We start from the raw sequence: 22,418 nt of genomic DNA, 5'->3' as shown, positions 1-22,418 counted from the left end.
CATTCCCAACTCTGCCCGGAACCCACTAGGCCTTGCGCCGGGCGGTGTTTGATGGGGGACCCTGAGGACCACCCCTTTCAGCACAGCCAGGCCTCAAGGCCCCCCTCCCATCCCTGTCCAGGCTCTGTGCCCACCCTGCCCTGGACAGCGGGGCAGCCTCAGCCACGCAGGGGCCCAGCAGAGGGCCCCAGAGACACCCGCTTCTCCTGAGTCTCTGCTCAGTGACTCTGAGAGCTGGGGTCTGCTTAGCTGGAGGAGACCCGATCTAGACAATGGCTTGGTGGCAAAGGGCTGGGCGAGAGGGGAGTGGTAGGAAGAAGGTATTTCAGCTAATTTGGTTTGGTCTGTTTTAAAAGGGTTTCTTGAGCCTCAACAGGAAAGCATTTTGCTACTTCTCTATATCACAGCCTGCTTCATGCCTCTGCTCTGGGGCCATATCAGGGGGCCAAGGGCCTGGCAGGTGGGCTTTCATTCCCTTTGCTGCCCCACACACCCACCCCAGAGGCCTCTCATCTTCCTTCGTTGTTCCTCAGCACACCCTCCTGGCCGTGGGCTTCCCTTCTTGCTCGGGCCTTCTGCCCAGCCCCCATCCCAGACCTTCCCTGCCCGGTCTCTCTGACCGTCTTCCTGTCTTGCCCCCTCCGGCCCAACCCCTTCTCCCCAGATCCCTGCCCAGACCTCTGACCAGCCCTCCTACCCAGCCCCTCTGCCCAGCCTCCCTGATGGGCGTCCTCTGCTCAATCCCTTCTGCCCAGCATCCCCGGCCTGGCCACCTCACACAGTGCTCCTTCCAACTCAGACCGTCTCTCTTTGAGGCCTTGCGGCCTCCAGCCAGCCCTCCCAGGGCGAGCTGGCAGGCCCAAGGGCCCTGACCAGAGCCCTCTCCTTAGATTTTCTTCTCACGCCCGCGCTACCACCACGTCCCAGTGGAAATAGGACTCTTTTCTAGACCAGGTTTCCACAGATTTTCCACAAAGACCAATTCTGAGGCCCTGGAACCCTGGGAACTGTTTTTGGAGGGGGTGGGGTGGGGTTTGGGGAAGCCATAGTGCCAAGTCAGAGACCCTGGCTTGTGACACAGTTTATTCTGAGAGGCTGGAAAGGGGAGGCCTTGGACAAAATTCCTTTTCCAGCCTGGGGATTTCCAGTCATAGTGCAGGGTTTTCTTGGTTCTGCGTTTCAGATCTCGGCCAGAGTTTGGGAGGAACCAAGCTTGAGAACATTCAGATTTGGAGGTTCCCCTGTAACTGAATAGTTCTCTCCGTGATAGGAAGAGCTCCATCCCCTCGCTCCAGGCTTCCCTGTGGCCCGGCTTCCCTAAGTTCCTCTCCTCTCTGGCCCAAGTAAAACTTCCCTGCTCTTTCCCCACCATGGTGGGCCCAGGAATGCTGAGGGACCCTGCAGCCAGGCAGGCACCATGTGGTCTGAGACAGTGGACAGAAAGAGGGACAAACGAGTGCAATACATGCCTGGTTTTTACAACCTCTCAAAGGACAGAGTTTCCAAAAGGAGACTTCTAGAAGGCCTCCTCCCCAGATTGAAGGGCCTGGAGGAGACGGCACAGACAGACTCATAGCACAGACGCCTGAAGAACAAGCAGTGCTCATGGAAGGAACACACTATGGTGGGCCAGGGGAGGGGATGAGGTGAGGAGGCCAGTACTGGGAGAATTCTGAGAGTAGTGTGTGAGGTGGGTGGAGGGAGGGGAAGGTCATGAAGAGAGAAGATAAGAGATTTTATAGGATAGGGGCGCCTGGGTGGCTCAGTCGGTTCAGCGTCTGACTTTGGCTCAGGTCATGATCTCGTGGTTTATGAATTCAAGCCCCGCGCTGGGCTCTGTGCTGACAGCTCGGAGCCTGGAGCCTGCTTCCGATTCTGTGTCTCCCTCTCTCTCTGCCCTTCCCCTGCTCATGCTCTATCTCTCAAAAATAAAAAAAATAAAAAAAACATTAAAAAAAAAAGAGATTTTGTAGGAAGAAGGGGTGTTTGGGAGGGGGTGTGTGGAGCCCAGACATCTCATCTCCAGCACTGTGGAAGCGGTCCAGCAGTCCCGGCCCCCAGTCGTGTTCCAGCTGCCTGACCCTGGGCTGGATGCTTAGCCCCTCAGTTAATGAACCCGGCATTGGGAGCCCCTGCAAACCCCTACTAGTTTCAAATTTCCCAAATGGGGTAGTAGATACTGATCTTATTAGGGTGAGATTTAAAGCAAAATTTAGAGCAAAATGCGAGGCACATGATGAGTTCTCTGATCCTGTCATCTCCCCACCCACCTGCTTCCGGGCTCAGTACGGGTGCTAAGGACCAATCCTGGTTGCTCAGACCCAGGACGTCCATCTCCCACAAAGATTAGTCTTGTTGACCCTTTTCCTTTCCCTTAGGTAGATTTTTTGGTTGGTTGGCTGGTTGGTTGGTTGGTTGGTTGGTTGGTTTCTTTCTTTCCTTCTTGTTGAGGTAAGATTTACATAGCCTAAAATTAACCACTTTTAAGTGAAATGCATTTAATACATTCACAATGTTGTGCAATCATTATCTACTTCCTGAACATTTTCATCACCCCAAAAGGAGATACCGTACCATTTAAACCCTGTCCCTTCATTCCCTCACAACCACCAACCTGTGTTCTGTTTCTATAGATTTACCTATTCTGGATGTTTCACATATAAATGAGATCATATGATGTATGACCTTTTGTGTCTGGTGTCCTTCACCTAGCATGATGTTTTCACGTCTCTATCTATTTTATGGCTGAATAATATTCCATTGTCCAGATAGACCATAATTTGTTTATTCATTCATTTGTTGATAGACACTTGGGCTGTTTCTGCCTTTTGGCTGTGGTGAATAGTATTGCTGTGAACATGTGGCCATGTTTTTCTTTGAGGACCTGTTTTCAACTATTTGGGCCATGTACCTAGGAGCGGAATTGCTGGTCAAATGGTAATTCTATGTTTAACGTTTTTTTTTGAGGAATCTCCAAATTGGTTTCCATAGTAGCTGAGCCATTTTACATTCCCACCAGCAATGTATGAGGGTTTCAAATCCTCCACACCCTTGCTAACACTTGTTATTTTCTTTCTTTCTTTCTTTTTTTAAATTATAATATCCTAGGGGGTGTAAGAGGTGGTATCTCATCGTGGTTTTGCTTTGTGTTTCCTGAATGACTAATGATGTTAAGCATCTTTCCACGTGCTTGTTGTCCATTTGTATGTCTTCTTCGGAAAAATGTCTCCTTTGCCGCTTTGCTCATTTAAAAAAATTATTCTTTTTTTTAAAAAGTTTATTTATTTATTTTGAGAGAGAGCGCATTTGTGCGCATGTGTGTGCACAGGCACAAGCGGGAGAAGAGCAGAGAGAGGGAGAGAGAATCCCAAGCAGGCTCCATGCTGTCAGCGCATAGCCTGACTCAGGGCTTGAACTCGTGAACCGTAAGATCATGACCTGAGCTGAAACCAAAAGCCAGCCCCTTAACCGACTGAGCCACCCAGGTGCCCCTGCTTTGCCCATTTTTTAATTGGGTTGTGTTTTTGTCTTGGGCAGATTTCTTAACCTCACTTCATTGTCAAATGAGGATGCTATTGTCTAAATGTAATTGCAAAGGTGTTCTACAAGAGTCTACATTCAGGGCCTGGCACAGGGGCAGGAATGATAAACATTAGCTGACTCTGAATTAGGCCCTGGTCTAGGTGACCAGTCATCTTGGTTTTCCCAGAATGGTCTTGGTTTTAGCAATGAACTTTCAACATCCTGGGAGATCCCAGTCACCAGGTGAACTAGGATGGCTGGTCAACCTACTGTGGTCCCAGGGACGGTACGTACTAGGTATCCTTGCCACATCATCGCTCTAAACCTCAGTTTTCTCATCTATTAAAAAAAAGTTGTTTTTTTTTATGTTTATTTATTTTTGAGAGAGAGAGAAGCAGAACGTGAGTGGGGAGGGGCAGGGAGAGAGGGAGACACAGAATCCGAAGCAGGCTCCAGGCTCTGAGCTGTCAGCACAGTGCCCGACGTGGGGCTCAAACTCATGAGACGCTTAACCGACTGAACCACCCAGGCACCCCCTCAGTTTCCTCATCTACAAGATGGGACCGAGAATGGCTCATGGAATTGTTATAAAAATTGGGTGAGTTAATTTCTTGAGAAGGTTAACCAGAAAGGTAGGGGGTGGAAAAGGTAGTGCTTTTCCCCCAGATCTTACCTGGAACTACAAAACCAGTATGCTAGCAACGAAAGAGGATTTCCTGGCCTTGAAACTTCAGGTGCTATGCCTCGTATCCTCACTACTCAAAGTATGGTGGGGGACCAGTAGCGTCGGCAGCACCTGGGAGCCTAGGGGTGCCAGGCTGGCTCAGTTGGTGGATCATGCGACTCTTGGTTTTGGGGTTATGAGTTTGAGCCCCACATTGGGTGTAGATTGCTTAAAAAAATTTAAAGAAAGAAAGAAACAAAGAAACAAAGAAAGAAAAAGAGAGAAAAGAAACGCAGGAACTTGGACCCTATGGAATCAGAATTTGATTCTCGGGTGATTTGTATGCACATCAAGGTTTGAGAAGCACTGCTTTGTGCCAAACGCTTTCAAGCAGGGAAAACAATCCTGGATGTGGAAAGTACATCAATAAATTTGTCACAGGAGGGGCACCTGGGGGATTCAGTCGGTTAAGTGTCCAGACTTAGTTCAGGTCATGATCTTGCAGTTTGTGAGTTGGAGCCCCACGTCAGACTCTGCACTGACCGTGAGGAGCCTGCTTGGGATTTTTTCTCTCCATCTCTCTCTGCCCCTCCTTGTGCGCTCTCTCTCTCTCTCTCTCTCTCTCTCTCTCTCTCTCTCTCTCTCAAAATAAATAAATAAACATTAAAAAAAGAAATTAATCACAGGAGTATTTATGAGAGCGTAAGAATTAGAAGCTACCAAAATGCCCAACGATAGAGAAATAGTGAGGAAAATTGTGGGTTTTCTTCTGAGTAGATGGCCAGGGAGCTGTTATAAATGATGGTTAAAAGATCACGTTCAACATCAAAAACTGCTCTAGGTATTCATGAAACCTGGCGGAAGCAGGCCACACAAATGGATGATCAGCAGGATTATAACCGTGTGAAATTATATACACATAGAAAAGACGAGAAGGAGATATGCCAGCATGGGACAGATGAGGGATGGGGGAGTCTGTTTTTGCTTTTGTTTTTCCTTGTCCTAATTCTGTGTGGTTGTATGATACATATTTATGCCGTCAAAATCTTGGGTTGGCTGATACTCCTCCCACAGCCCACATGTTGAGTCAGAGCCAGGATAAGATGATTCTTCCATTTCCAAGAAGCGTTGGGGGCATTAAGAAATGCTTTGTCTAGAAAACTGGTCCGTACCCTCTTTCTGAGTCTGGTCCAACCCCCCACTTCCAGGGCCTCCCTAGGTCAGCCTCGTCCATCCTGACACCTCTTTACACTAGGCCCTCAGTACTGATGCCAGTGCCCTTTTGTCCGGCCTGGGTCCCTCCCTTTCCAGGGCTTTCTGCGCTTCTGTGGTGACAAGTGTTCTGTGCGGGTTTATTTCAACCTGAGGCTCGAATACCTCCAGAGGGCAAATAGAGGTTATTATGTGGATACACGAGGCAAGGGAAAATAAGAATAACAGGTGATGTTATAGGAGCCCTTCCTGAGTGCAGACCTCATTCTATGGCCTTACGTTTAATTCACCCACCTACCGCCCAGGAGGCAAATGTTTCTAATACTATCTTGGAACAGAGAGGTGAAGAGCTTGCCCAATGTTGCAGAGCCAGGACAAGAACCCAGGTCTTTCTGCCTTTGGAGTCCAAGGATTTAACCACTATCTCATTGTGGAAAATGAGTGGCATATTGGTCCAGACAGGGGGTGCTTCTAGACAAGTGATTTTCAGCTTTATTGTGCAAAAGAATCCCCTGATAAGCTTGTTCAAATTAGGATTTTGACCCAGCAGATTTGGGGTTGGTGCCTAGGATTCTGCATTTCCAATGCGCTCCCAGGTAATGCAAATGCTGCTGGTCCGTGGGGCATATTTTGAGCAGCAGGGATCTAGAAAAACATTCTGGGGTCTCATAAGGCTTCATGGAATGGGGGTGGCAGTGAACAGGATGCTCCCTCCCCCGGTAATCCCACCAGCACCTCCTGGGTTGGACCCAGCTGCCTGGAGCACCGTCCTGACAAGCCTGGCTGGCCAGGCCTCTCCAGCAGGCCCCGCAGGGTGCCCTTGGTTGCCTGCCCCAGCATTTTCACCTGCCAGTTGGCTGGCAGTTGATGGGTCGATGGTGACAGCTTAGCCGGAGTTCCTGTCCAGAAACGTCTTGAGCTCAGCCAAGGTAAATGCTGTCCCGCTGTCAGAAATGAAGTGCCTGGCGGGCTCCAGGCATGAATAATTGAGGCAGAAGAGACATTGTAACAGCGGACGTTTAGGATGGAGCTGGGGTTGGTTTTGAGGAGGCAGCCTCCACGATGAAAACCTGTCTTGGAAACCTCCCACAAAATCATCGTAATAGCTCCTACTTAGCAAGCACCTACTGTGGACCAGGCACTGGGCTAAGAGCTTCACATGGATGTGTTGTGTCTAATCCTTTCAAGAAGTCTGTGAGCGACGTTACTGACGAGGGACTGAAGCTCAGAGAGGAGAGTAACGTTCGGCACCAGCTACTGTGTAGTGGAGCCAGCTTTTGAACTTGGGTCCGTCTGACTCCACAGACCCTGCACTTGATCCTAGAGCAGTGGTTTCCTTTTCTTTTCTTTTCTTTTCTTTTCTTTTCTTTTCTTTTCTTTTCTTTTCTTTTCTTTTCTTTTTTTTTTTCCGGAGCAGTGGTTTTCAAAGTGCACCCCGTGGAACCCTAAGGGTTCGCAGAGGTGCTTCCTGCATGGACTGCCATGGAATGGAGGGTGGTGGAGAAGGAAGTCGCACAGCAGGCCGGGCTCCAGGCCCTTCTTTCCTTCCCCCAGAACGGCCGTACTTTGATGTGATGCATGTATTAAGTTTCCACGGAAGATTAATTGGAAGAAAGGATTTCATGACCAAGAATGTTTGAAATCTACATCATGCCGCCTCCCAGAATGAATGTGGATTGCGGAGCGGGGCTTTTCAAGGAAACAGTTCTCTTTGGTGGGCTTGCCAAGTCATCTGGCTCAGGCTATGCCCCCGACCCTCTGTGAGGTCAGGCCACCACTGTCATGGCTTCTAGCCTGCAGTCCACAGTGTCTGGAGGGCCGCCCTCAGGGGTAGTGGGACTTCCCCACAGACCGCAAGTCAGTGACAGCCCCGAACCGGGTGAACTCCTGGGGCAAGTTCACTGCCAAGCACGGTCTCTAAATCCTTTTTGAGAGACGTGTGTATATGGATTACAGTGAAGAAGCCTGCAGTCTGACTTGCCTGAGGAGGCCGCTTAGGACCTTGCTTGTATTAATTAGGATACACATTCGGCTATTTTAATAAATGCTCAACTGATGATGGACTTGGGCACGAGAGTTTATTCTTCTCCCACATGTAATAGTGTGAGCATAAGTAAGCAGGCTTGACATAGCATCTCCATGGTGTTGGGGACCCAGCTTCCCTCTATCTTGCTGTTCTTCCCTCGGCAACTTATGTCTTCTATGTTGTGGTCCAAGATGGCTCCCCTTTCCTACTGAGGACAAGCATCCTCCTGGTCTTCCATCGGCCAGACATTGTCATGTAGCCACACTTAACTGAAAGGAGGGCTAGGAAATGTAGTCTTAGGTGGGTGGCCATTTGCCTAATGAAAACTGGAAGGGGGGCACCTGGGCGGCTCAGTCCGTTACACGTCCAACTCTTGATTTTGGCTCAGGTCATGATCTCATGATTCGTGAGATCGAGCCCCACGTCGGGCTCTGCACTGACAGTGAGGAGCCTGCTTGGGATTCTCTCTCTCTCTCTCTCTCTCTCTCTGCCCCATCCCCTGCTCAGATGCTCTCTCTTTCTCTCTCAAAACAAATAAAATGCAAACATTAAAAAACCCTGGAAGGTTCTGCTTCTAAAGGAAGAAGGAGAGAATGGTTGTTGGGAAACATTTATCCAACTCTGTCACGGGTGAACTTCCTACATCAAAACTGCTGGTGCTGGTGGCAGCATGAAGAGGCCTGCAGGAGAAAATGGGAAATGCCCCTAAGGTTGGGGAATCCCACACCGGCTCTTTTCCCCTCTGTAGTCAGTCAAGAAGCCATCAGTGACTGGCTTTATAGAAGAAAAACATGGCGGCCTGTGTGTCATCAGGGAAAATTCTCCCAGAAATTGAGTTTCTCACTTGTCTCTTCCCATTCGTATTCTCACGGTCTGTGCCGGTGAAGGACGTCTGGGGTCTCTCTGGATGACCCTCTGATCACCCCACGAGCAAGACTCTTCTAGTTAGTGCCCTTTTGGTTCCGAGGAGCTATTTGAACTGTGTCGGGAGAAAGGTTTATAGTGAGGGGTAGAGGCGCATCTGGGTGGCTCAGGTGCTTGAGCGTCAGACTCTTGATCTCGGCTCAGGTCGTGACATCAGGGTCTTGGGATCAAGCCCCATTGTCAGCTCTGTGCTGGGTGTGGAACTGCTTGGGATTCTCTCCCTCCCTCTCCCTCTGCCTCTCCCCTGCTTGCGCTCTGGCACGCACGCGCTCTCTCTCTCAAAAAGTGATATATATTTACCGAGGGCTAGAGACCTACCGTGGGATCCAAAGACTGGAGATAACGGACAGCCTGACCTCAGAAACCCGGAAGTCAGTCAGAAACCAGGGCTGCTTTCTCTGTGTCTTCAGGCCCACCTCAGTGCTGGCCTCTCTCTCTTTTCTTTTTTAATGTTTTTCTTCATTTTTGTTTTTGAGAGAGAGGCACAGAGTGCAAGCAGGAAAGGAGCAGGAAGAGAGGGAGACACAGGATCCGAGACAGGCTCCAGGCCCCGAGCTGTCGGCACAGAGCCTGACGCGGGGCTCGAACCCACGAACCGTGAGATCAGGACCTGAGCCGAAGTCGGACGCCCAACCGACTGAGCCACCCAGGCGCCCCAATTCTTGTCTCTTTTTTTACTCACCCAGCATCTATTTATTGAAGCCAGATGCACATGAGGTCTTCCTTCTCCTTTCTGTGGACAAGCAGTCACGCTTAGGACAGTCACCCACGTTCTGCGCTTGCTGCCCTGACGGACTCGCCCCTACTCTGCTGTGTCTCAGCTGGCGGAGCCGAGGGCACCTCTTCCTTGCTCCGAGAGCGACTCCCTAGCTACTTTCACTTCCTCAGAGAAGAGCTTAAGGAGTCAGGGGACTTCCTCCTGTGGGCAGGACGTCCCGGCTATGGGATGCTTTCCACAGACTTTAGAAAGTCTTCCCAGAGGAAGCAGCTGTTTCCTTCACACGTGGCTTTTGTATCATCTGCCACTGGTGCTCAGGGAGGATGCTGTCCTCGTCACCAGACCACGCATCCTCGGCACAGCCTCCGGCCCCGTCGGCTGCGGGATCCTTGTGACTGAACGCATTCAGCAGACAGATCCCAACGCCTGCCAGGTGCCAGGTGCCAAACCCTGCACTAGGTAGGTGCTGGGGGGGTGAGGAGATGAGCATGACGTGGTCCCCTAAGCTCTGTGTCCCATAAAGGACCCACGCTGGTCCTTCTGATGGGAGAAGTTTTAACCAATGACTGAAAAGTGGCCCACGGCACCTTCCAGTGGGGCAGTAACTTAAAGACCCGAGAAACAACAGACAGAGGAAGAGCCATTGTCATGGCGCGTGACTGCCCCGGTTTCAGATGGGGCCAGTGAGACGCGTCCCTGGTCACCCCACCCTCTGCCGTCTTAGCTGAGGCAGCAGAGACGTGTTAGCATCTGTTTGGGCTTTCCGACTGCAGAGCGTGGCTTCTGCCCAGGCCCCTCATGCCTGATGCGTGGAGATTTGGCAAAAGCTCTCACTGGTGAGTCCCAGGAAGGAGGTAATGGACACCAGACCCTTCTCCAAGCCTCCAAGTAGCAGTTTTAAACACAGGTCTGCTCAGGTTCCTAGCTGAGCGCTGCATCTGGTTGACTCCCACCACACCGGCGGGTGTCTGGACCCCGTCTGGTGCCGCCTCGCTTTGTTGGGTAACACGATCCCATTCTGGACACCAGCATGCGTGGTGGTAGAAACAAAACAGAGGATAAGCAGGTCTTCGACGGGCTGTGCTTTGTGACCGTTCACTCGTCAGCACGTCCTCCAATAAAGCCTATACTCTTGTGCTTAACTACTGTAGCTAAAGGCAGAGCTCACCCGTATGGGAATGGTCTCACCGGAAAGGTAGGTGTGAGGATAAGAAGCCTAAAAACCAAGTAAATCATCACAAGTGTGCAGCATATTGGGAGGGAGAAATCCAGGGTGGGGTGAGTAATGGGGGCATCAGGGAGGTGCTCTGAGCTAGTGATTGCTGACTTGAGGCCTAAAGGAAAAGGAGGACTCAGCTCCTGAATGGAGTGGGAGAGAGGTTTTGAGGCCCAGGAGGTGCCAAGGCCCTGAGGCAGACAGCACTTGGTGATTTCAGGAAGTGAAGAAGCCCAGCGGGGCTGAAGCACACAGGGTGTGAAGTACATGGGGGTGGTGGGTGGGAGCCAGACTACCATGTATCAGGAAGGGCTTGTGTTTTTGTGTCACAGAGGGCTGAACGAGCATCCCTCCAGAATATCATTGGGAACCCAGGTTCCATCCAGCTCATCACTTCACCATCCTTACGTGGCTCTTGTCCTTCTCCTCACAAGATGGCTGTTGAAGCTCCAGTCATCTTATCTACATTCCAGGCAGGAATAAGGAGAAGGGCAAAGGGAAGAGGGACAAGCAGTCAAATGTGAGCTGCACGAGAATCTTCACTTATTAGCCAGCCTATAGCACGTGGTGGTAACCCTTAACACATCCAGGGAATGAGGTGTTTTAGCTGGCTACATCGCTGCTTGCTACAGGTCCAACGTTCTGTTAGCAAAGAAGAGGAGGGAGTAGATATTGTATAGGCATGTCCAGAGTCTGCCCCATAGGGCCTTGTAGGTCATGGTAAGGAGCGTGGTCTGCATCCTGATACAGCTGGGGAGCCATAGATTATTCTAAGCAGGGCGATAACATGGAAGGGGAAGACGACTCAGGGTTGCCCTACTTGAGCCACAGCAACACATATCTTTCGGCCTACATAACAGTTTTCTAGAACTGCTCTAACGCATTACCACAAACGTTGTGGTTTAAAGCAACAGACGTCTATTCTCTCCCGGTTTGGGATGCTGGGAGTCTGAAATCATAGTGTCAGAGAGGCCATGCTCCCTCTGAAGGCTTCCTAGCCTGGTGGCTCCTGGCTCTCCTTCGTGTTCCTTGGCTCATCAGCTACATCACTCCAATCTCTGCCTCTGTCGTCACATGGCCTTCTTCCCCGTTTCCCTGTGTGTCTATATCCAAATCTCTCTCTCTCTTTTACAAGGACAGCCACCATTGGATTTAGAGCCCACCCTAATCCAGCCTGATCTCATCATTTTTTTTAAAGTTTATTTATTTATTTTGAGAGAGAGAGAGAGAGCACGAGCAGGGGAGGGGCAGAGAGAGAGAGGAAGAGAGAGAATCCCAAGCAGGCTCTGCACTGTCAGCGTGGAGCCCGGTGTGGGGCTCGAACCCACGAACCATGACCTGAGCCAAAACCAAGAGTTGGACATTCAACCAAGTGAGCCACTCTGGCACCCCCCAGTCTGATCTCATCTTAACCTGATTATGTTTGCAACGATTCTACTTCCAAATAAGGTCTTACTCATAGGTACTAGGGGTTGGGACTTGAATATACCTTTTTTGTAGGACACAATCCTGGAGGGCATGCAAAGGGACTAATGTGCCATCTAGACGCTGCTTTGCTCTCTTGGGCTGCTCGTTTCCCCCTCACCCGTAAAGACAGCCCAGAAATTAGGGAGGTGGGTTTACTTCCAAAATTTTGTCCCAGTGCCAGGTGCGAGGCAAAAGGAAGGGGTCTGGGCTCCTGGCACGGGGCTGTCCTCACCTTGGCAAATACGTCTTCAGCTCTGAGGATGTGAGGGTCTTCAGTCGCGGGGGCAGGGGCAGCCTCACCCATCCCTGCGTGTCAGTGGCTCATAGCTTGGGGTGGGGGGAGGCATGGAGGGAGCAGACATTTAAATAATGGGCTGAATGGTATCTAAACTTGAGTGCCTTTCTTCCAGCAGGCAAAATTTTAGGCTCACTGATGCCCTTTAATAAACCACTTTTTTGTCTGGAGTAAGTGGGGGGAAATGCAGGCTGGAGCCATGGCTGTGGCAGGTGGTCATAGCTGACGCTAAACTGGCTTCAGAGTTGGGGTCCTTCAGACTGCCCAGTGTAGTGCTGTTCAGGTCCCCCTCCCTTTGTGCTTTGAGGTGGAGTAAAAACTACTCACACGTGAGTCCCAGGAAACAGGCTGGGGGCCATCACACTCGTCTTCTGGGCACATCTCTTTGCATAAGTTGGTGTGCATAGAGCTTTGTTTCTCGGCGGGTGACTTTTTTTCTGTTTTCATTTTTTGGGGGTCAAGATGGGAATCCTCCTCAGAGGTGGAGGAGAGCTGAAGGTGCAGGGGGCAAAGACATATGGCATCTGATCTCCTGGGGAGTGGCTGGAAGAAGCAGACCTGAAGGAACTGCTTTCCCAAGGGAGGCTGTGAGTTCTGGGCATCAGCACAGTGGCTTCGGGGCCCATGGGCGGAGCTAGGAAGCAGCGCTTCCTCCTCTGGGTCCCCAGGGTGGATAACTGGCGGCAATGGGAGGTGGCATCATCGGCACGAGCACTGGCCCTTACCCCAGGGGTGGTGGCATCAGGGTGGGCCCCTCAGGTGGTCTTATGAGTAAAACCAGAAATCCAACAAAGGTGGGTCCATGTGACCCAAATAGCACACATGAGTCACCTCTTGAGAACTCCCGTGGATGGCGGGGGCTATTTGCAAAGGATGGATGTCCTCACTGGGCACGTAGCGGGGAGAAGATCGATGAGAAGGTGATGGTTTAAGCTGAGCATTGAAGAAGTGGGGATCTGCTGGGGGGAGAAGGCAAGGAAGGTCGTTCCAGGCAGGAGGATCAGCATGTGCAAAGGCATGGGTGACCACTGGTGGCCTGAGACTGTCAGGGGAGTCTGAGCTGGTGAGTGGGTGCACAAGGCTGCACGGGGCATGAGAGAAGGCAAGAGCAGCGAAGCTAGAGACGGTGGAGCTGGCTCCTGATGAGACCTCGCATGTCAGGGTAGGGTTTGGGTTTTGTCTGGAGGACGGTGGGAGCCCCAGATGGCTTGTGAGCAGAGCGATGTGGCCTCGCACGTGTTTTGTGTGTGTTTGACAGCCGCGCTGAGGGTGGGTGGAGGGGTGGGCAGTCTGGAAGCCGGAGGGAAGGAACCAGGCAGTGGCGGTGGAGATCGCCCCCTCCCCACCACACCATGTTTCTTCTGCTCATCTCCCCCTCCCCCCCCCCCGCCCTGACCCCAGGTCCCCAGAGCATGTCACTTGTCAGAAGAGCAGAGTCTGCCTCTTGGCGGGTGGAGAGAACAGGCATCCCTCGTCCCTGCTCATGCTGGTCCCGGGGCAAGAGCTGGCTGGGCAGCTGGCGGCTTGGCAGGGACAACATGGTCTGCTCTGATGTGTCTGCAGCCACTGCCACCGGACAGCCTGATTAATGACCCGCCGCGTCCAGGTCTCCTCACGGGTCAGCAGCCCCGTCTCGGCAGCGGCAGCCAAGCGAACCAGCCTGCTCTGCCTCCTTCCCCCCGTGGCTGGCACTCCCAGATGGGCTGAAATGCTGTGACATCGCCTCCTCCCCTGGCCCTGCCACCCTTTCTGCTAACTATTCCCTGTCCTCTTAAAAGTCCTGGCCCTAAATTCTCCCGTGCAGAAGAGGCTTTACATAATGAACTCCCAGCCTGCCGCGTTCTGGCTTGTTCTCTATCCTCCCCGCATCGGGCGCGTAGCAGAAGTTAAAAATATGTCTCGAAGGAACCATTGCTGCTTCTCTACCCTTTCTCTCTGCGGGAAGGTCTGTGTCTGTGTGTTCCATTCGCATAAGTCCCACCTCCTCCATCAGACTAGCGATTTCCCAAGATCAAGGGTCGGCCTCCATCTTTGGGCTGGTGGCTTCTAAGATCATTTTTTTTTTTTCTTTTTCCTTAAGCAGGGTAACCGCAGGGCAAGGACTGGGTCTCCCCTTCAGTCCGGGGGCTCCCCAAAGACAAGAGCTCTGTTTGGGGCTGCCTTGTCCGTCTCTCCCTCATGTCCCAAGCTGAGCTCTGTCTTGGGCGTGCTCTGTGGGTACTCAGGGGCCACAGGGAAAGCCTCCTGGCCTGTCTGGGAACGGCAGGGCTAAGCGTGGGTACAGCGGGTGTGGATTTGGCTGGGGCCAGAGCCGTTGGGGCATGGCGAGGGGCTTGGTACTGAGCTGTCGTCTGGGGCCAAGGGGAGCCCAGGACATCCAGGCCTGCACGAGCCTTCGAGGCTACAGGCCCAGTGTCAGGGAGGGCTGTGACTTCGCATGTGTGGTGGGGGAGGAGCAGAGGATGGCTCCTGGCCACCTGCTCCTCATACCTCCTGTGGGCTCTGTCTTGGTGGCGGCAGGAAGACAACCACAGCTACTATGTGTCCCGTCTGTACGGCCCCAGCGAGCCCCGCAGCCGGGAGCTGTGGGTAGACGTGGCCAAGGCCAACCAGAGCCAAGTGAAGGTCCACAGAATCCTCTCCAACACTCACCGGCAGGCTTCAGTGAGTATGCCAGACCCTGGCAGCGCTGCCCTGGGCTGGGAGGCTGGGGGCCAACCCTCCATGCCCGCTCAGTGGGCATGGTTGTGACCTGAGGTCTGTGATCTGGGAGGTGCTTTCCGGGGAACCCTGGGAGGGGGGGCGGTGGCCAGAGTTAAGGTGGCCACCTGTGGTCCTGGGGGCTTGCCCTGGACGTGCCTGCTCCCTACGCTGTCCAGACAAGCATGGGGCAGTGTGGGCGCCCAGCCTCGTGGCCTACAGCATGGCCCATGCTGACTCTCTCCCGTGCCCTGCAGAGAGTGGTCTTGTCCTTTGATTTTCCTTTCTACGGGCATCCTCTGCGGCAGATCACCATAGCAACCGGAGGTAAGACTGGGGGAGATTTGGAGTCTCAGCCAGAACATGAGGGACCTACCTGGGGAGGTTTATTGGAGACAGGGGTGTATAGAGAGACTGGGGAGGGTACCGCGTTGGGCTCTCTCGGGACCTCACTCTCAGGAGGGAGAACAGTGTGTGTGTGTTGGACCACCTTCCTGATGTTGGCTGACTTGCCCGTGTGTGTGTGTGTGTGTGTGTGTGTGTGTGTGTGTGTGTGTGTCCCTCTGGGCCAGCTCAGGCTAGCGTGGGCAATGCCTGTGGTCCCTGAGCTTCTGAGTCTGTGAATGAGAGAGAGGAGGAGACTTCACGAGAACGTGATTCTTGGGATCAGGCTCCTTGTCGAGATGAGGGGCCCATCTTTGATTCCTGTGCCCTTTCCCAGGGACAGGGAGAGGTGGGAGTTCTGTGCCCACCTGGAGGGGCAGGGAGAACCTTCTCTGGTCTGGGGCCCTTTTGCTCCACACACCAGACCCAGAGCCCAGCAGGTGGGGGTTGGGGACAGAGGTCCAAGATTCTCTTCCAGCCCCACCTGCACTATCCCTTCCTGCATAAGGAAGCAACCTCTCTAGGCCTTCTCTAGTGACTTCTATGCATTTGTCCGCACCCCAGGCTTCATCTTCATGGGTGACACGATCCACCGGATGCTCACGGCTACTCAGTATGTGGCGCCTCTGATGGCCAACTTCAACCCTGGCTACTCTGACAACTCAACAGTCGCTTACTTTGACAATGGTGAGAACAGATCTCAGAGTTTAAGTCACCTGGCTCCAGGGCACAGCCCCTTTAGCAGAGCCCAAAGTCTAGAGAGGACAAGGGACTTACCCACGGTCACACAGCAAGGCCACCACCCCACCTTCCCGTGTTCAATTTCCTCATCTAGAAGATGGCAACAAGATGCCTGCTACCTAGCAGGGTCTGACGAGATAACAAAAGAAAAGTGCTTGGCTCTTAGCAGAGGTGACAAATATCAGAGACCTTCGTTGTTTCTTACTCTCACCAGATTGTCCCTTGAGCACCCAATCACCCTCAGACCTATGTGGGCCGCCGATTCCGCGGGGCCCTCTTCCCTGCACTACCTTCCTGTCCAGCCGGGTCTCTGCTCCCCTCCCTAGGGACGGTCTTTATTGTTCAGTGGGACCACGTCTACCTCCAAGGCCGGGAAGACAGAGGCAGCTTCACTTTCCAGGCAGCTCTGCACCAAGACGGCCGCATTGTATTTGGCTACAAAGAGGTGAGTGAGCTTAGCTGCAGAGGTGGCCGGGTCTTGGAGTTTTTCATTCAGCAAATATCCATAGAGAACCTGCAACGTGCCAGGCATAGGCCTCGGTGCTGGGCAGACAGCAGTTAATCAGATGGCCATAGGCCCTGCCCTTGTAGAGCTAGAAGTCTGGTTGGGGAGATGGACAGTAATTGCAGGGACAAATGTAGAATCACCACTGTGACAAGTGTTCCTAAGTCGAGGTGCCTGGTGTGAAGGGAGCCTTTCATGACGCTCTTCCTTCCTTTCTTTCTTCCTCCTTCCCTTCCTCCCTTCCTCCCTCCCTTCCTTCCTTCCTTCCTTCCTTCCTTCCTTCCTTCCTTCCTTCCTTTTCTTTCTTTCTTTCTTTCTTTCTTTCTTTCTTTCTTTCTTTCTTTCTTTCTTTCTCTTCCTTCCTTCCTTCCTTCCTTCCTTCCTTCCTTCCTTCCTTCCTTATTTTCTTCCTTTCTTGTTTTCTTTCTTGTTCTTTCTTTCTTTCTTTCTTTCTTTCTTTCTTTCTTTCTTTCTTTTTCTTTTCCTTCCTCTTTCTTTCTTTCTTTCTTTCTTTCTTTCTTTCTTTCTTTTTCTTTTCCTTCCTCTTTCTTTCTTTCTTTCTTTCTTTCTTTCTTTCTTTCTTTCTTTCTTTCTTCCTTCCTTCCTTCCTTCCTTCCTTCCTTCCTTCCTTCCTTCCTTCTTTCTTTCTTTCTCTCTTTCATGAGGCTTTTTACCTGAGCAGAGGTCAGGGGAGGCTTCCCTGAGGAAAAGAGTTGAAATCTGCAGGATGTGTAGGAGTGAAGGCATCAAAGAAGAGAGAGAAAAGCACACTCAAAGGTCCTATGGCAGGACAGAGCATGGCTGGTACAAAGCATAAGAAGAAGACAGCAAGACTGGAGGGGACAGTGGGGAGCAAGACAGGGCAGGAGAACACCCAGATGTGCCTTTGAGAAAGGTCACTCTGGCTTCAGAATGGAGAACAGGTTGTTGGTGGCTCAGAGGAAAGGTTGGGAGATGGTTTTGGAGAGAGAGGTGTTGCCGGCTTGGAGTAGGGTAGGGTAAGATGGAGAGAACTGGACAGATTTAAGAGCCAGTTAGCAGGCTAATTAATAGGAATCAGAGATGTGTGAGGTGGAGGAGGGCGGAGATGAAAGAAAGGGTGACCCCCAGGTTTCCGGCCTGCGTGGAGGTATGGCAAAGAAAAAGGAAATGTGCTGGAGATGGTCGGAGTAGACTTGCAATTTGAATGGGGGCCCGCTGGATTTGAGATGCCCTTGAGTCCTCCAAGAGGTGGCACGGAGCAGGCAGAGGGGTGTGGAGGTCAGAGGGGACGTCCAGGCTGGTCCAAGGGTGTTTTGAGGGGGTAGATGGAGCCTCTTCTCCCCGGCTGCAGATCCCTATGTCTGTCCTGGAAATCAGCTCCTCCCAGCACCCCGTCAAAGCAGGCCTGTCAGATGCCTTCATGATTCTCAACCCGTCCCCGGATGTACCAGGTGAGTCCCCAGGGGTTCTGTGGAGTGCTCAGCGGGCTTGGACTGAGCTCCGACTGACCCAGACTGGGTTGGGGGCGGGGGGACTGGCAGCGGTGGAGGTGGCTGGATGGCTGATTGCTGAGGGGCGCTGAAGGAGGATGAAACACATAATGAGTTCTAATTTTCCTTCATTAAAGCAGAGGGACCATTTTTTCCCAATGAAATCTCCAGTGGGAGGCGACGCTCTGGGTTTGGAGGGGCAGGGGAGCCACTCAGCACCACATCCACTTAGAAATTCTCCACAGGCACCAGATTAGAGTTTTTGAGTCCTTCCAGAACACAACCATGATTACATCCCTACCCCACGTGGTAGGAGCATCACCGGGGGTTCAGGGGATGGAGGCCAGCCCCAGCCACATTATTAACTGTCTGTACTTCAGGAAATCACATCTCTCTAGCCTCAGTTGCCTCATCTGTAAGATGGGGGTGTAGCTGGAACAGTGCTTTTTCCTTCCTGGTCCGCCTCCAGTTCTGATATTTTTTGGCATCACAGCACTTTTTCTTCTTCTGATCCCCTGCTCACCCCCATGGGGGTCTTGAATTCACACTTCTGGGGGAGGCACTGTAGGCACACTATCCATTGCTTCTGGACCCTTGGCTCAGAGTCTTTTGAACCCGACCTCTTCTGCTATGCTGTGTATACAAAAGTCCCTCTGTCTAACCTACAGGACCCCAAGCAGGAGACCCTTGTCTGCTCTTCTCTGTCCCTGCCGGTGCTTGATGGGACCAAGGAACATTCTGAACTCCACCCTAGCCACACCAGGCTGGTCGAGAGCCAGCTTGGGAGCCACCAAAGTGCTATCCTGTAGACGGGCACGGCACTACCTTTCTGGACACTCCAGGGCTTCCTGGGGAAGCATACATAACTTACATCTGTTAGTTGAGTTCCATCAAGACACATGCTCTGAGTTCCTGCTATGCACGAGGCCACTATGTTCTGGGTGCTACTGAGATACGATGAAGAGGAAGATACGGAGGGATTCATCATCTGAGCAGAGCCTCTGTCCTTAACAGAAATCTGAGGGAAGGGACCGAGGGCTCATGTTAGAAGTCTTTATCCAGGAGCCGCCACATGCAAGGTTGAGTATAGTGTTAGGGGCTTGGCTCTGGAGTTGGAAGCGGGGATTCGAGTCCAAACTCTCCGTGAGCATCTGACCCCTGGCAAGTCACTTAACCTCTTAGAGCTGATTTCTCTGTCGGCAATTGGGGATATAAGTGGTTCATGCTCCCTGCAGCGAGTGACTTGTGAAGATGAACACGGTGACGTCCAACAAGTGTTTGGCCTGATGTCTGGCACGTCGAGTTTGTGAGTCCTCTATTAGAATATCTTTCTCTGCCAGCCTTTATCACGCGACTCAGTATTTTATAGTCCAGCAGGGGATCTGGTACAGTGGCAAACAGTGCAGAAAGAGGGGCACGTGATGTCCTGATGCTGGTGTGTCATAGGTCAGATGCCAGGACCACAGCACTTCCGTGTGACTTCTGCAACGAGTAGCAAAAAGTCACATGCTAGAGCGGCTGTTTGCACTTGATGCACCACACCTTGGAGGTTTGTGCCGTCAGCATGAATTACCATCCTGTTCTTTATGAATGCTCTCCCCTATCGGAATCTATAAAATGATATTTTTTTCATGAATAAATGTATCCGGTCTAAAACTCAAAAGATACAAAAGGCGGTATAGAAAAAATCAGGTTTCTCTCCCATCCCCGACCCCTCTCCCCTAATTTCCCTTCCTGGAGGCCACCAGGGCTACCCGATTATTTCTAGAGCTATAAGCCTACAGGGAAGTATACGTTTGGATATTTAACACAGAGAACGGCATGTGATGTCACTGTTCTGCACTTGAACAAAGTATATCCTGCCCATCCTTCCGTATCAGCCCACACCTCGTTCTTTTTAATGGCTACTTGATAGCCTGTTGCATAGATGTACCTTAATTTAGCCAATCCCCTGGACATAGGCTTTACTGTTCCCAATATTTTGCTACGACAAATAACGCTGCAGTGAATATTCTTGCAAACAGCTATTTTTATGCCCCTTTGTGAGTATTTCCATAAAATAAGTTCCCTCTACTCCACCTACCCATCCTGACCTTCCCTGAACACCCAGGACACTAGCAAGCAGCTCACCAAGCCTCTGCTCCAGGCAGCATCTGTTCTAACTGGTTGGGTAGCACATGTACTGAGCTGGTTGCTAAATAGTTTCAGTGTCACTCTGATTGTATTAGTTAGCTATTGCTGTATAACAAATTATCCTGAAATTTAGCAGCTTAAACACAGACACACACACACACACACACACACACACACACACACACTTTATCCCAGAGTTTCTGTGGATCAGGAAGCAAGGCACAGCTTAGCTGCGTCCTCTGGTTCAAGGCCTTGCACAGGCTGCTCTCAAGGTGTTTGTCAGGTTACAGCCCTCTCAACAACTGTTTGGGGTGGGGGTCTGCTTCCAAGAGCTCTCACGTGATTGTTAGCAGGGTTCACTTCCTTGAGGAGGCCCCCCCCTTGGCTCCTGACACGTGGACCTCCTCATAGGACAGCTCATAACATGCTAGCTGGCTTCCACCAAAGCAGGCAAGCAAGAGAGCAGTAGAGGGTGAGCAAGACAGAGGCCGGTCTTCTTGTAACCTAATCTTAGAAGTGCCATCCCATCACTTTTGCCATATTCTGCTGGTTAGAAGCAAGTCGCTAGGTCCAACGCACTCAGGACAGGATTCCACAGGGTGTCAACACCAGGAGGCAGGGCCACTGGGGGCCATGTTAGAGGCTGCCTGATCACCACACGGATAATCCCATCCCCAGGCTCTGAGATTTACAATATCTTTTTTTTTTTTTATAAATTTTTAATGTTTTATTTATTTTTGAGAGAGATAGAGAATGAGAGGGGGGCAGGGGAGAGAGAGAGGAAGACCGAATCCAGGCTCTGAGCCCACACAGAGCCCGACACGGGGCTCAAACCCACGAACCGTGAGATCGTGACCTGAGCCAGAGTTAGACGCTCAACCGACTGAGCCACCCAGGCGCCCCTGACCTTTACAGCATCTTCTGTAGTCATCCTCCCAACAGTGTAAGTGGGGTCTGTACTTTCTAAATGAGGACAGAGGCTCAGAGACGTGAAATGACTTGCTTGTGGTCACATGGCTATGAGAGAGACCTGAAACCCAGATCTTCTGTTTTTCTTAAACCCCGGAGTCGACCATTGAGACTTGCTAAATCTAATCCACCCCCATTCCAACCAGAGGGGTAAATCCTTTCCTCCTCAGTTCCCCAAAACACCCACACCTCCCAGGCTGTTTTGCAGGAAAGGCAGTTCTTAGTGTCCACGTCCCCCTGCCCGTGCGCATTGCTGAACCCCGTCTGCCTCCTCGGTGGCTCCCTCACAGGGCTTTGTGGGCTGGCGGAGTCTCAGGAAATGTGTGTTGGATCCAGCTGTTGTATGAGGGTGAATTAGAGGAAGTCGGATCCCCCAGGGAGTGTCTGCATCTGAGGTTTCTCTGTGATTCTGGAATGAAAGGCTGTTTTAGAGCAAGCCAGGGAGATACGGGGAGGCGGGAGGAAGGGCAGGGGATAGCCCACCTGACACAACAGGAGGCAGGGCTGTGTTGTGGGAGCTGCTGGATTAGGGGCTCCAGGTGCTGTTTGCTGAGGTGTGAGGTCCACCCGCCAGGGAGAGCCGGCACCTGCCCCCCCCCCCCCAGACACTGCCCCGCGGCTCGCAGCCTCTCATCCCCTTCCTTCTGTCCCCCATTCCTTCTCGTCACTGCCAGATCTGATCATGTCATTCTCTGGCTCCTTGTTGCTTGCACCATGAAGTGAAAATCCTCAGTGCGGCATTCAAGGCCCCGTGCAGCTGGCACGACCCACCTTCATAGACTCCTCTCTAGACCCTCCCATCACCTGCCATTCTCTGTCAGGCCATCACCGGTCTGCATGCTCTGTTCCCTAAGCATGCCAAGGGCTGTCCACATCTCTAGGACCCAGTTCCTTGCCTAACATGGCCCCCATTTCAACTCTTTTGCCACTTGGCAAAACTCTCCCCATCCACTGCTGCAGCTCAGATGTTGCCTCCTCCGTGCAGCAGAACTCACGGTTTCCTCAAGCACCTTCTCCCCAGCGCTCAGCCCTGTGCCTGCCGCAGGGCAGACACTCAAAAATGAAAAATCGCACAAGAATGAGTGTCACCGAAGGGACCTTGTCTTCTGCTCTCTGGTGCCCCCCAGTGAGAACAGGGGCCTGATGTCACTTGCCGTGGGGAGTGAGTACTTGGGTAATGAGTTGCATCTCTAGCCTGGGCTCCAGGCATAGACGTGAAGAGGAAGATTGAGGTGTGGGTGGGGCATATTCATATGCATGCATTTTTCTGGGACAGCATCCATGGCCGTCACGGGGCTTCTAAATGGGCCACCACCTCTGCTTTGGGGAGTGATGGATTTGATGTGGCTGAGAGGTCAGATTCCTCTGGGTCTGCTATTCGACCCACAAGTAGAGAACTCGTTTGGCTTACGTTGAGCTGCCAAATAACAGTAAGTCCCAAATAACCATGGCTTAAATGAGACGCAAAGC

General features: G+C 51.9%; 1 protein-coding gene across 2 annotated transcripts in view; it reads left to right on the top strand.

Moving 5' to 3' along the window:
• PLXDC1 (plexin domain containing 1) overlaps positions 1–22,418 on the top strand; it is a 62,653-nt gene that overhangs the window by 14,395 nt on the left and 25,840 nt on the right. For both annotated transcript variants that reach the window (XM_053211692.1, XM_053211691.1), the window contains exons 3-7: positions 14,565–14,708; positions 15,002–15,071; positions 15,693–15,815; positions 16,196–16,314; positions 17,708–17,807. In XM_053211692.1, the coding sequence (XP_053067667.1) occupies positions 14,565–14,708; positions 15,002–15,071; positions 15,693–15,815; positions 16,196–16,314; positions 17,708–17,807 (556 nt within the window). The remainder of the gene's footprint in view (positions 1–14,564; positions 14,709–15,001; positions 15,072–15,692; positions 15,816–16,195; positions 16,315–17,707; positions 17,808–22,418) is intronic.

This window comes from Acinonyx jubatus, chromosome E1 (assembly GCF_027475565.1).
Source record: "Acinonyx jubatus isolate Ajub_Pintada_27869175 chromosome E1, VMU_Ajub_asm_v1.0, whole genome shotgun sequence".
Classification (NCBI taxonomy): Eukaryota; Metazoa; Chordata; class Mammalia; order Carnivora; family Felidae; genus Acinonyx; species Acinonyx jubatus.
The sequence above is the reverse complement of the archived record's forward strand: the minus strand, read 5'-3'. Positions and strand labels throughout refer to the sequence as shown.